General features: G+C 44.3%; 1 protein-coding gene across 21 annotated transcripts in view; it reads left to right on the forward strand.

The window, feature by feature from the left end:
- The window catches only part of LOC106565887 (eukaryotic translation initiation factor 4 gamma 3), a 59,249-nt gene that overhangs the window by 10,373 nt on the left and 35,082 nt on the right, over positions 1-13,794 (forward strand). For 8 of the 21 annotated variants that reach the window (XM_014133528.3, XM_014133530.3, XM_014133525.3 and 5 more), the window contains exons 2-7: positions 6,219-6,318; positions 7,391-7,558; positions 10,036-10,128; positions 10,519-10,569; positions 10,764-10,796; positions 13,771-13,791. In XM_014133528.3, coding sequence (XP_013989003.2) covers positions 6,219-6,318; positions 7,391-7,558; positions 10,036-10,128; positions 10,519-10,569; positions 10,764-10,796; positions 13,771-13,791 — 466 coding nt within the window. The remainder of the gene's footprint in view (positions 1-6,218; positions 6,319-7,390; positions 7,559-10,035; positions 10,129-10,518; positions 10,570-10,763; positions 10,797-13,770; positions 13,792-13,794) is intronic. The other 13 variants (XM_014133532.3, XM_045691733.2, XM_045691738.2 and 10 more) reach the window with 7 other exon arrangements.

The following is a 13,794-nucleotide window of genomic DNA, read 5'->3' on the forward strand; positions in this document are numbered from 1 at the left end:
TGGGTTTGATTACAGGCTCAAAATGGCCTGAAACAAAGACCTTGCTTCTGAAACTTGTCAGTCTATTCTTGTTCTGAGAAATGAAGGCTATTCCATGTGAGAAATTGCCAAGAAAGTGAAGATCTCTTACAATGCTGTGTACTACTCCCTTCACAGAACAGCGCAAACTGGCTCTAACCAGAATAGAAAGAGGGGGAGGCCCCGGTGCACAACTGAGCAAGAGGACAAGTACATTAGAGTGTCTGGTTTGAGAAACAGATGCCTCACAAGTCCTCAACTGGCAGCTTCATTAAATTGTACCCGCAAAACACCAGTCTCAACGTCAACAGTGAAGAGGTGACTCCGGGATGCTGGCTTTCTAGGCAGAGTCTGTTTGGATGAACATGGATGAACTCTTTACAACGTGATGAAACTTTTGTTTCTCCTTGCTGAAACAAGCAAGGTGTTGTAGCAAGCAAGTCTTCGGGGACTGCAGTCATTTGGCTGACCAGTAACCGTCATCTAAAATGCAATGACCATCACAGCCCTAGTGCCAATGTCTCTGAGGGTAATATGTGGGTATGCATTTAATTATAAGGCCCAGTGGAATTGGGTTTGTATAACAAAATATGGTAGCTAAAAAAATATGGCCTTTAACAGTTCAAATCAAATTTTATTGGTCACATACATATGGTCAGCAGATGTTATTGCGAGTGTAGCGAAATGCTTATGTTTCTAGATCAGACATTACCTGTTAGTGCAGCAGTATCTAACAGGTAATATCTAACAATTCCACAACAAAACCTAATACACACTATCTAGTAAAGGAATGGGATGAGAATATATGTCTAAAATATATGGATGAGCAGTGACAGAGTGGCTAAGATGCAATAGATAGTGACGGATACAGTATATACATATGAGATGAGTAATGCGAGATATGTAAACATTCTTAAAGTGGCATTATTAAAGTGACTAGTGTTCCATTTATTAAAGTGGCCAATGATATCAAGTCTGTAGGTAGGCAGCCGCCTGTCTGTGCTAGTGGTGGCTGTTTAACAATCTGATGGCCTTGAGATAGAAGCTGTTTTTCAATCTCTCTGTCTAAGCTTTGATGCACCTGTACTGACCTCACCTTCTGGATGTTAGCGGGGTGAACAGGTAGTGGCTCGGGTGGTTATTGTCCTTGATGATATTTTTTGCCTTCCTGTGACATCAGGTGTTGTATGTGTCCTGGAGGTAGGGCTGGGTGGTATACCATATTTAACTATATACCGGTATTTATGCACGGACCGGTTTGGGTTTTTACTTTACTTTCTATAACGGTATTTTTAATGTTTGGTTTGTTAAATGTGATACGCTGTGTGTAACGTCCATTTTTATAGTTTACTCCGCTACTTGAATCATCCCTCTCCACACTCTATCTCCATGCCGCTTTCCACATAGACCTAGTCACTCAAGGAGCATTTGTTGCTTGACCACGAGACACTTGCGTTCAGTCTGCATGGTCAATGCAGCACATGCAACAATGTTGATGACAATGATGTTTCCACTTTGATCTTAATATAAATCCACATGCGTTCTATAATTACAATATTAGTTTGTGTTTCTTACATCTGCAAACAGTTCGTATTTTCTTAGCAAGTTAAGCTAAATTGTGTTACCCACAAATCGATAGTCAGCTGGCTAGCTAGCTAACTAGCTAATTAAAAAAAGTACTGAGTCAGAGCAAACGTAGCTAGCTAATACAGCCTGATACAAGTACTGGTGGAGGCATAAATCAGCATGTTGTTTGTGGAACAGTATCTTCTAAATCAAAGAGGAAAAGGTGAAGCATGAGTATGTTGGCTATATGAATAAAGATTTAATGTAGCCAAAGATTATAGGGTTCCCTAGGAAACACTAAACGTCACTTTTGCTCTCACCCTGTCACAATAACTTGTCCATGGCATTTTCAGTCGTTGTCATGACAAACAACACTATTCAAAGTGCCTACTATTATTTATATTCTAACTAGAATTATATTAAACATTCTATTTCCATGATTCCAAAAGTTCACCCAAGTGTTTTGTTCTAAATTGCAATTGCAACATTTGGTTAAAAATAAGGCCTAGTATTTTTGCCCATATCGTGGCAGTGTGGAAATGATCTCAAATGAGTGCTGGTAATGCTGGAAATTATTTTCGTTTGAAGTTGAATTGAACAGTATAAAACAATCCGAATGGAGAAAGACCCATTGAAATAATTTAGAATATATGTGTTACCACCCTAGGGTCACACAATACTTATAAAGAAAATGTAGAACTTTTATTAATCAAAAACATAAAATACCATGCTATGATATTTTGGCCATATCGCCCAGCCCTACCTGGAGGGCAGGTAGTTTGCCCCCGGTGATGCGTTGTGCAGACCGCACCACCCTCTGGAGAGCCCTGCGGTTGTGGGTGGTGCAGTTGCCGTACCAGGCGGTGATGCAGCTCGACAGGCTGCTCTCAATTGTGCACCTGTAAAAGTTAGTGAGGGTTTTTCTTCAGCCTCCTGAGGTTGAAGAGGCGCTGTCTGTGTGCGTGGACCATTTCAGTTTGTCGGTGATATGTACAGTACACAGAGGAACTTAAAACTTTCCACCTTCTCCACTACTGTCTCTTTGATGTTGATAGGGGGGTGCTCCCTTTTCTGTTTCCTGAAGTCCACGATCATCTTTTTTGTTTTGCTGACATTGAGTGAGAGGTTATTTTCCTGACACCACACTCCGAGGACCCTCACCTCCCAGTAGACCGTCTCGTCGTTGTTGGTAATCAAGCCTACCACTCTAGTGTCGTCTGCAAACTTGATGATTGAGTTGGAGGCGTTCATGGCCACGCAGTCATGGGTGAACAGGGAGTACAGGAGAGGGCTGAGCACACACACCCTTGTGGGGCCCCAGTGTTGAGGGTCAGCAAAGTGGAGATGTTGTTTCCTACCTTCACCATCTGGAGGTGGCCGTCAGGAAGTCCAGGACCCAATTGCACAGGGCGGGGGTCTAGACCCAGGGTCTCAAGCTTAAATTTGAGTTTGGAGGGTACTATGCTGTTGAATGCTGAGCTGTAGTCGATGAACAGCATTCTTACATAGGTATTCCTCTTGTCCAGGTGCGATTGGGCAGTGTGATGGAGATTGAATCGTCTGTGAACCTATTGGGGCGGTAAGCAAATTGACGTGGGTCTAGGGGCACAGGTAGGGTAGAGGTCATATGGTCCTTGACTTGTCTCTCAAAGCACTTCATGATGACAGAATTGAGTGCTACGGGGGCGATAGTCCATTTAGTTCAGCTGCCTTAGCTTTCTTGGGAACATATTTGTGTTAACAAAATCTTGCTTTGCACATGCGAAGGGATTTGGTTAGGCAATTCATCACTACATAGCAATTGCAGGAATCAGATCAAATTGTAATTCCAGTAAGAGTCATGTGGTCCCTCCTGCCAAATCCCTGGTGGTGTCAGCTGTCTCGTCTCATCTGATCATTTTCCCATCTGCCGTTGCGTGGCCTGCTAACCTCTGACCCCTGGAGGAAACATCCTTGCTGCCTGCGACTCAGATTCCCTTATTGTTACTACCTCCTTCCCTCCAGCCCCTCCACACACACACACACCACACAAAACCGCACCGCATCAGGATTCACTCCTGTCTGTTTTATCCCTAGACTGTGGCTACAGCTATCACCCTGCCCATGTTAAAGGTTAGTGTAGGGAAGGTTAGTGTAGGGATCTCCACTCTGACTCTTGTTTGTTTTGGCTTTATTTAGTAGCTCCAAGTGTCTATTTTATTTTTTTATACTGTATTTTCCCTTCCACATGGGCTATTAATACCCTACGGAGACTGTAGCGCCGTGTCGTTTTTTGTCACAAAAGGGGCGGCTCCTTGTGCGCTGTGACATTCTCTATACTCGGTACCACATGAAAATGTAACGTGCCATATCATTCCTTGCATAGCCATGGGGGCTTGGTTGTGTAGGCAATTAAACTCGCTTGGTTCCTTAATCTGATCTATAGGCTATACATCAAAGTAGCCTATTTTGCATTGATAAGTAAATATAATCTCAGCGACTGTTCAAACAATAAACCAAACAACATTCTAGCATTAATAGAATCCCCCCAAAAGGTATTTTGTTTAGAAGAAATAACTATTTATTCCAGGCTATTGGTAAAAACAACTGCGAGAGATGTGCTTTTTCTCTGTGACCAAAACAGGATGACATTCTAGTTTTTAAATGCATTGAAGCATTATACCAAATTGGCATAATGTTGTAGGTTACACTGGCCAGTATACAAATATTTGCCAGGGCATTTTATTTAATTCTAAATCTGATTATTTCGCATGTGGGAATGTGCCGATATGGGAAGCTAATCAACTTCAAAATAACCTAAAATTTCAAGATTGCTGTCTCGGTTTAGATTGACATTAAATAAGCAGCCTATTTTGCATTGATAACCAAATATAATCTCAGCGACTGTTCAAACAATAAACCAAACAACATTGTAGCCTTACTAGAATCCCCCCAAAAAGGTATATTGTTGAGAAGTGATACATTTATTCTAGCCTATTTGGAAACTTAAACAGATTTTGTTTTTGTTCTTCTCTTTTTTACATTATATTTTTAAATATGAGAGTGAATACATTGAAGCAGCATATCAAATTGGCATAATGTTGTAGGTTACATCGGCAAATATAAATATATTTGCCAGGGCATATTATTTCATTATACATCAGATTATTTCACATGGTGATGTGGGAAGCTTTAAGGCTACACAGTTTGCAGTGTTTAGCCAACTTGCTAGCAAGGGAAGACATTTACATTTTAGTCATTTAGCAGATGCTCTTATCCAGAGCGACTTAGTTAGTGCATTCATCTTTAAAATGGCAAGGAGGGACAACCACATCAGTCATAGTAAGTACATTTTAGACTTTGAATTTGCTTTCACAACAAAAGACAAGATGACAAGAACCTCTGTCGCCCCGTTGTGAATGCTGCTATTTGGGAGTCTGGACCTGCGAGGTATCATGATACCAAAAGGTGCACGTTACTCTAAACAATCTGACTCCACACAGTACACGCGTAGATCTGCGCGAGTTAAGTGTGGAAACCTATAGCAGAACCTCGTTATGCTGTGTAGCTGCTGTCTCCAGTTCCACTGTTATAAAACGTATTGGGAGGAGTGTTGGTTTTGGCGGGAGGCCAGGGGAGATGAGGGCCCCTGCAGGCAAGGAAAGAGAGGGGTTGAGGGGAGGAGGGCGGTATTTGGGGAATGACTAAAAAGTTTCAGAGGGGAAAGAAGAAAGCCAGGCGTTCTATTTCCCTGAAATCATGTGACCAGTGTGTGTGCCTCTAAGACCCAACAAACTGCCTGAGCAGGTTACTGAGCTCTTCTATCTGTCTGGCATTTCCCCTCTCCCTCTTTTCATCCTCCTCATCACTCCATCATAGCAGTCATTGATGAAATCAGTTTATTTGTTACATGAACAGGGTGTAAACGGTACAGTGAAATGCAGTACAGTGCAGTACACTTGATCAAAATATTAACAAATGAGTAATAAAAAGTAGTGATGTTGGAAATATATACACAAAAAGAATACACAGTAAATATTGTGAAATTTGCGAAAGTGAATGCAACCTGATAAACATCAGTCATGACCCGCGATCACATGGTAACAACCCTATCAGGAAATAGAAAGACCGGGCTGTCCCTGGTTAAGGGGCTCTAAGTCAAATAGGCCTAGATGTGAGACAGTACATTTCAGGAGTTTATTTTCAGCTGTCATGATTGACCTATTAAGTTAGTAATAGATTCTAAAATTAACTTTGAAATTGGTACCTTGAGTAAAATGGGAATGGGCCATCTGGAACATGATCATTCCTAGAGTAGGAGTTTTGGAAATCCATGTTGGGATTTCCCTTTGACACATACACGCTCCCTGGTAAAGGTACACAGTGTACTCTTGGAGATGAGGCTTTAGGGAGGGGGGCCAGCAGTGTCGGGATGGGGAAACATTGGCTAAAAACCTGCTAAAGGAACTAGAGAACAAAGATGTGATAAACTTGCCATGTTTGAATTGAAAGACTTTGTTTTTGCAAGATTTATTAGCCGTAGACTGTTTAGAACAGTGCATTAATGTTCCAAAGCATGTGAATGTGTGCTGCTGTTGAGGTTGTTGATGCCCCCACCTTTTACCCGTTTTGGCCTTAAGTTGACACTTTTTCAGAATTTTCCTTAATATGACGCGTCCCAGGTTCTCTCGGGTTCAGCCATCCCTGGATGACCGCATCTTCCCCACACAGCCCGGTGTCGCTGCCGTCTACAGCGTGAGTACATACCCTGCACCACACACACACATTCCTACTGCACCACAGACACATATGCTCATACCACACACACTAGTTGTGAACCTCACAAGCATACCTCAACCACATCTCACAGGTCTGACGCACAGACGTCTGTTTAGTTCTGACATAAAATCTAGAAAACGAACGCCGTGTGTGTGTGTGTGTGTGTATAATGTTGCGTATGTGTAATGTATGACAGAAACGGATGGGAGATCACTTCTCAACCTGACCTCAGCCTGCTGCTGTAAAGATGTGGCTGTCACCTCAGGGGCCCACTGCAATATAGTGATTCATAATAACCGTCACTGGCAGGGACTCCTCCTCCTGGCAACAGAAGTCAGATTAGCTGCTTTATCCTGGGTCAACCAGGGGAAATGGGCCACACAGGGAGATGCTAGGGAGAATAAACCAGTGTTAAGAGAAAAACAGTGATGTTGTCGTACAACAAACAGAAGAGTGTTGCCTCTACCGTACAGAGGCTCCTGTGCAGAAGCAGCAGCGATGTAGGCACCACAAAGCCCAGGGGAGCAGAGGTGGGCTGGCCTGCCTGCCTGCTGCCTGCATTATCTGCTGTGCCAGGCTTGCTGCAGCAGCAACACCTGCAGTGGGTTACAGCTCCACAGTACAGTACAGTACAGCACAGTGGCAGGGCATGGGGATAGTACAGCACAAAGCACACTGCAAAGGGACAGACAGGGCAGCGCTCCACAGCCAGGGCAGAGCCTGATTCTGCACAGCGGGGCACAACACACTTCATGTCCAGCATAGGTCTGCTCCTCTGCACAAAGACAGACCGGGGTTAATCCCTGCTTTAGCACCTTATTTACATTCCTCAGCAGGAGGACCTGCGGAATCCTGTGCGTGTGTGACTGTGAACATTCCCTGGGTGATGCTTTGCCAAAATTATACCGCTTCAACACACTAACAAATACCTGATATCATTTAACTCGGCACACACACAAGCATATACCCTCTATCTGCCTATGTCTTCAGTGACTCCATTTCATTTTGGAATCATCTGATGTCCTCTATCTTGCTCTGTGTGCTGTAGGTACCGAGGCACCCTGGTCCTCCCTACACAGCTCACGACTACACAAAGGGACACCCTAACTTAGCGGGCACGCCGCCAGGACATGCTCACTCGCAGGCGCTCTCTCAGGTATCATTACCCACAGCTTCCCCATATCGCTACCCTAAGGGCTGGGATGCAGGCGGAGTGGTGAGTGTAGCCGAGTCTCCGCCGTCATCCTCTCTGCGTCTGACCATTGGTCTGTCCATCCGTCTGCCTGCCTCTGTGTTTGTCTGTATTTCGCTCTCTCTCTACTAACATCTTTATCAAAATTCCTGTTGCAGCGTGCTTCTTGTATGAGTTTAATGAATTAAATACACTGAGTGCCTGTTGATTGGTCGGAGGTTGTGTTTTTGTATCTCTATATGTCCTGTACTGTTTGTCAATAGTCCAAGAGAAGCACATTTGTCTTAATGATCTGAATTCCACAGGACATCAGCAACTTCGACTGCTGCGGTGCTCTTATTTTCTCTGCTCTCCATAAGAGGCTGCTAAAGGGGTCATCAATTTGTCACTGAGACAGCAAGTCAATTACATTGCCTTTTGCTGTGAATTGCTAGTTTCTCCTACTGCCTTGGAAGTGCACACATGTGTGTGTGTGTGTGTGTGTGTGTGTACATACATACATACATACATACATACATACGCGCGCACACACACACACACTTGGTTGCAATTCCAGAATGAGTCAGCCTTTGCAGAAGGTGTGTGTTGAAAGGGTTCCCATGACCCTGTGTGTTCACCATGGTCCCCCCAGCCCACACATTGCCTCGGCCTGAAGGAGCTGCTCTCTCTGGCCTAATAAGTGTCTGCAGCTAGTGGCACAACTGTAATTATCCCAGCTATATAGCCACACCACCAGCCACTCATGAGGGCAAGAAGTGCTGCTTTAATTCCCTACGATGCACACATGAAGTGATGCGACACAAGGGCTGGTGTTATAAAAGCTCCTTGGAGATGTACAGTCGTGGCCAAAAGTTTTGAGAATGACACAAATATTAATTTTAACAAAGTCTGCTGCCTCAGTCTGTATGATGGCAATTTGCATATACTCCAGAATGTTATGGAGAGAGTGATCAGATGAATTGCAATTAATTGCGAAGTCCCTCTTTGCCATGCAAATGAACTGAATCCCAAAAAACATTTCCACTGCATTTCAGCCCTCCCACAACAGGTCCGGTTGCCATGTCAGTGATTCTCTCGTTAACACAGGTGTGAGTGTTGACGAGGACAAGGCTGGAGATCACTCTGTTATGCTGATTGAGTTTGAATAACAGACTGGAAGCTTCAAAAGGAGGGTGGTGCTTGGAATCATTGTTCTTCCTCTGTCAACCATGGTTAGCTGCAAGGAAACACGTGCTGTCATCATTGCTTTCCACAAAAAGGGCTTCACAGGCAAGGATATTGCTGCCAGTAAGATTGCACCTAAATCAACCACTTATCAGATCATCAAGAACTTCAAGGAGAGCGGTTCAATTGTTGTGAAGAAGGCTTCAGGGCGCCTAAGAAAGTCCAGCAAGCGCCAGGACCGTCTCCTAAAGTTGATTCAGCTGCGGGATCGGGGCACCACCAGTACAGAGCTTGCTCAGGAATAGCAGCAGGCAGCAGGCAGGTGTGAGTGCATCTGCACGCACAATGATGCGAAGACTTTTGGAGGATGTCATGTCAAGAAGGGCAGCAAAGAAGCCACTTTTCTCTCCAGGACAAATATCAGGGACAGACTGATATTCTGCAATAGGTACAGGGATTGGACTGCTGAGGACTGGGGTAGTCATTTTCTCTGAATCCCCTTTCCGATTGTGTGGGGCATCTAGGAAAAAAGCTTGTCCAGAGAAGAGAAGGTGAGCGCTACCATCAGTCCTGTGTCATGCCAACAGTAAAGCTTCCTGAGACCATTCATGTGTGGGGTTGCTTCTCAGCCAAGGGAGTGGGCTCACTCACAATTTTGCCTAAGAACACAGCCATGAATAAAGAATGGTACCAACACATCCTCCGAGAGCAACTTCTCCCAGCCATCCAGGAACAGTTTGGTGACGAACAATGCCTTTTCCAGCATGATGGAGCATCTTGCCATAAGGCAAAAGTTATAACTAAGTGGCTCGGGGAACAAAACATTCATATTTTGGGTCCATGGCCAGGAAACATCCCAGACCTTAATCCCATTGAGAACTTGTGGTCAATCCTCAAGAGGCGGGTGGACAAACTAAACCCCCCAAATTCTGACAAACTCCAAGCATTGATTATGCAAGAATGGGCTGCCATCAGTCTGGATGTGGCCCAGAAGTTAATTGACAGCATGCCAGGGCGGATTGCAGAGGTCTTGAAAAAGAAGGTACCAGATAGGCTTTGACATTAGTTAAACACTGAACAAGACCAGACTACTACTGCAGATTTACCATGCTAACACTGTCCGTTATTCTCCATTGCTGAGGAGAGCAACAGTTTGGTTGGTCTAAATAATTGTGAACTCAGGTAAAATGCCCAAACTGATGAGTCATCCAATCTCTTCTTAGCTTGTTCTTAACTACCATTTTCCATCTCTCTTCCCTTTTTCTGTCCTAAATATGTCCCCCTCTCTCTTTCCTTTCCTCTCTTTCCTACATCCCTCTGTCCCTCCCCTATGACAGTCTCCATACACCACTGGACAAAATACTGGCTCAGCACCTCTAGTGTACTCTCCTCAGACGCAGCAAATGAACACGCAACCGCAGAGTCGCCCGGTAAGTGCCTGTTCTCTCTCTCTGCGTCATTTGTATGTATTATGACTGGTGTGCTTTGGGAAACCCAGACAGATCATGTTTCGTTTTGATTGGCCTGGAGGGGTACGGTGTCGTCTGAGGTAGTGATTGACATGTTCTGGGTTCAGTAATGATAAGTCCTGATGACGTGTCTGTCAGGCAGTCCTCTACACACTCTCTGGCATCTGCTGTGTCTAAGATGCTTTCCAGTCTTGAGTTATCTAATAGTTGTTGATAATCATTCCTGTAAATGTTGTAATCATTTTGTGTTACCTAATTTTAGAATGTCATAATGCATTTATTCAGTGTGCCAATGACTTTAAGATGATATACTTAAAGTACTGTACTGTTCTATCTGCACTTTCAATGTAGTCATCCATGCCCAGCCCCAGCCCCAGCCCCCCTGTCATGTGGAACCACCAGGTCTGCATCATCTCCTCTAATGGCAGTAAACATGACAACGTGGCAGCTCTACTGCTCTCTGTGGTTTTGTATTACCGTGCCTCAGTGTTCCCCTCATTGTTCATCTTGTCTCTTTGTTACTGTCCTCCTCTCTCTGCTTTGCCATCGCTGCCTCACACTCTTTCTGCCGGACCTCACACCTTCTCCCCCATCAGTTTGCGACGGGCCCTCGACCAACCCACCATCAGGTAACTTACCCCATTTCGTCTGTCCTCGTTTGTTTTCCCTCAGCTAGAGCTGCTTAGTGCACTTTACCACACTACTGTTATTGGTTGGCAAAGAGCTTCTGCTCTCAGTGGAAATGGGCCCTGTTTATATAGGATGTGTCCCTTAAGTCAGTTTCCCAACTCCATTCCTCAAGTACATTTTGGCTTCCCCGTAGATTACATAGATCAAACGGCGATGGAGTATGTTGCCACTGCGCAATGAGAATAGCCTATGCAGCTGCCAACACCTCAAACATGTTGACACATTTACGCCGACGTGACCCCAGTATTCCTACCACCGGAGCAAGACAGAAATGCCCCAAAAAAACTCTGCATTCAAGCATCCCTTCTCAGCTGATTCAGAGCGGGCCAAAGGAATTACTATTGAGAGAGGTATGTTTATAGCCACGGAAATGCTCCCCTTCTCGTGGTTGAGAAGAATAGGGGTTTCAACACTTCGTGAAAGTGCTCAAACCACGTTATAAACTTTGCCCTCTCGCACCCATTTCAGTAAATAGGCATTACCCGCTCTATATAAGCAAGCTAAACCCGAAGTTGTCAATGAATTGGCCAATGCGCCCCCTGTGTTGACTTACTACAGATGGATGGACCTCCAGGGCTACACAGAGATACTTAACCATGACAGCCCATCACTTTACCCCGGACTGTGAAATGAGAAGTACCGCGCTACAGACATGCTCCGTTTGAGTGCCACACAAGTGTGTGTATTTTTCTCTTTGTAAGAATACATTATAGCATAGGCCTATACAATATCTGAGCCATGTTTATTCATTGACAACTTTGGGTTTAACTTGTTTATATAGAGCGGGTACTGCCTGATTTCACATGCATATTGCACATTATTTTATTGTTGGTGAGTAATTGTGTGTTTTCATTTAAGAAAATACAAGGTGTTGGTATTCCCGATTTGTGCTCTTATCAGGCATTATGACTCATGATAATGTATGGAATCAGGAATAACAGTAGGTTGTATTTTCTTAAATAAACAAAAAATTAACTACAGTAACTTTTGCATTTCATTTTCCCGCTGTACCGAAACCGAACTGTCACCCCAAAACCGCAATATGTACCGAACCGTGGGTTTGGTGAACCGTTACACCCCTAGTGTTAGGGGTACTTGAGGACAGGAGTTGGGAAACACTGCCCTAAGTTAATGAGAATATATGGCTCCCCTTCCTGCCTGCTTTCCACCCAGGCATGCAACAGTCTGATTGTGTTTGTCAACAACCATTCTCTCTAGATTTTTGCCACGTTGTTGTTAAAGGCATATCCAAGAAGACCGTTGCCTGTCTGCCAGTCGCACAACGATGCTAGATGTTTTCCATACTATAGTGATGACTATCTTTTATTCTCATGTTGTGGACTTGCTAGTCAAACTGTTGATCAGACTTTGTGTCAACAAGTGTGGTACTATTAGTACTGCGCCAACATTTTGGAAATATCTTGTGCTGTTTTCTGACATTGGCATGCATTATGTTCTCCATTCTTCTGCTTTTAAAGAGGGTTGAACTGCATTTAGATGCTTCATATGAATGTGATTGCATGTTTTGTTTGTGAATTGTGTGTGTGTGTGTGTGTGTGTGTGTGTGAGAAGCATAGCTATGTGATTGCTGAGATGATCCTGGGCACAGAAACGGAGCCCGTAGAGCCTTCCTGGTGTCTCCCTGTCTGAGAAGCAGATGCCATTTAAAGACGCTGGATCCCACAGGCAGACAGGCACCCCCACCCCGTCCATAACTTGTTGTCCAACATTCTCACCTTCTGGATCATTCTGTGTTGGCCATTTTGACAGACTATTAATAGTCAGCCTCCTATGTCAGTCAGGCTCAGTGTATCTGAATCTGAACTGTTTACTGGCACAGAGTACACAGTACATGCCCTGTCACATACTGGCTCTGCTCTGTGCTGGCACTGGCCTCTCTTGTGCCGCCACGGAAGTGGAGTCGGAAAGCAGATGAAGCAGAACTAAAGGGCTATTATACGGCCAGAGAAAATGGGCCTTGTCTCTGATATAAATTGCAATCCCCACACACACAAATGGTTACATAGTGATCTCATTCAGACTTCTCAGTATTACTCTTTATTTCTCTTTTCTAAAGTAACTTCAGTCTTTTGCTCTTTATTGCACTTTAAGAATGCAAACCAAGAGGTCAGACATAAGGATAAAGTTGTTGTTTGGTTGGACAACATTAGTTGTAGCCTATATCTCCACTTTAGAGACATCCAAGTAAATTGTATCAGTATTGTTTTTGAGCTGGTGTTTACTGTGAGCAGTTTTCTTCCAGTTTTTCTAGTAAGAGTTAAAATTCAGCCATGGAATGGTCAGATATTAGCATCAACATTTTGCATCTTGCATTAACATTTAACTTGCGCAATTGAGGCCATGTCATCGTTCTCTGTTTGAAATGAGCAGAGCTATCATTGTTGGCACGCCCTGATACTAACAACAAGCTCATGTCTGCCAGCCAAAGTGGAGCAAAATCCTAGTTGGTCTACCGTGCATGTTGCCAGAGCAAAGCAAACTGAAAGGGAAGAAAAAGGAGCGTTCCCATCAGGATTGACTCGGACTCCCGCCTCCCTCTCTCTGTCTTTACTCTGTGGTGTTGGGAATAATACTGCGGTCACACCTGGTGAGCATGGCTGAGTTTAGTCCTAGGTGAATGGTAGCAGCTAGATAGACAGAGCTCTGTGATGTCACAACTCCAGAGGGTAGGTCCTGGCTCGCAGCGTTCCACACCCTGTCTGTGTTACTAAGTCATTGCTGTCGGCTCCTCACTGGGACTGAGAACTACCCAGTTGGCAAAAGGGCCCACCGGCTGCATAATGTTGCTGTGTGTGTGTGTGTGTTGTGAATGATTGCCCGCTGTGTTGGGCTCCACACTCATCAGTGCAGTCTCCCATTGGCTTTTCTCTCTTTCTTGCTTCAATATTCAAGGGAGGATTCAGGCCCATCCAGGTA

The sequence above is a fragment of the Salmo salar genome, chromosome 12 (genome assembly GCF_965601325.2).
Source record: "Salmo salar chromosome 12, fSalSal1, whole genome shotgun sequence".
Lineage (NCBI taxonomy): Eukaryota > Metazoa > Chordata > Actinopteri > Salmoniformes > Salmonidae > Salmo > Salmo salar.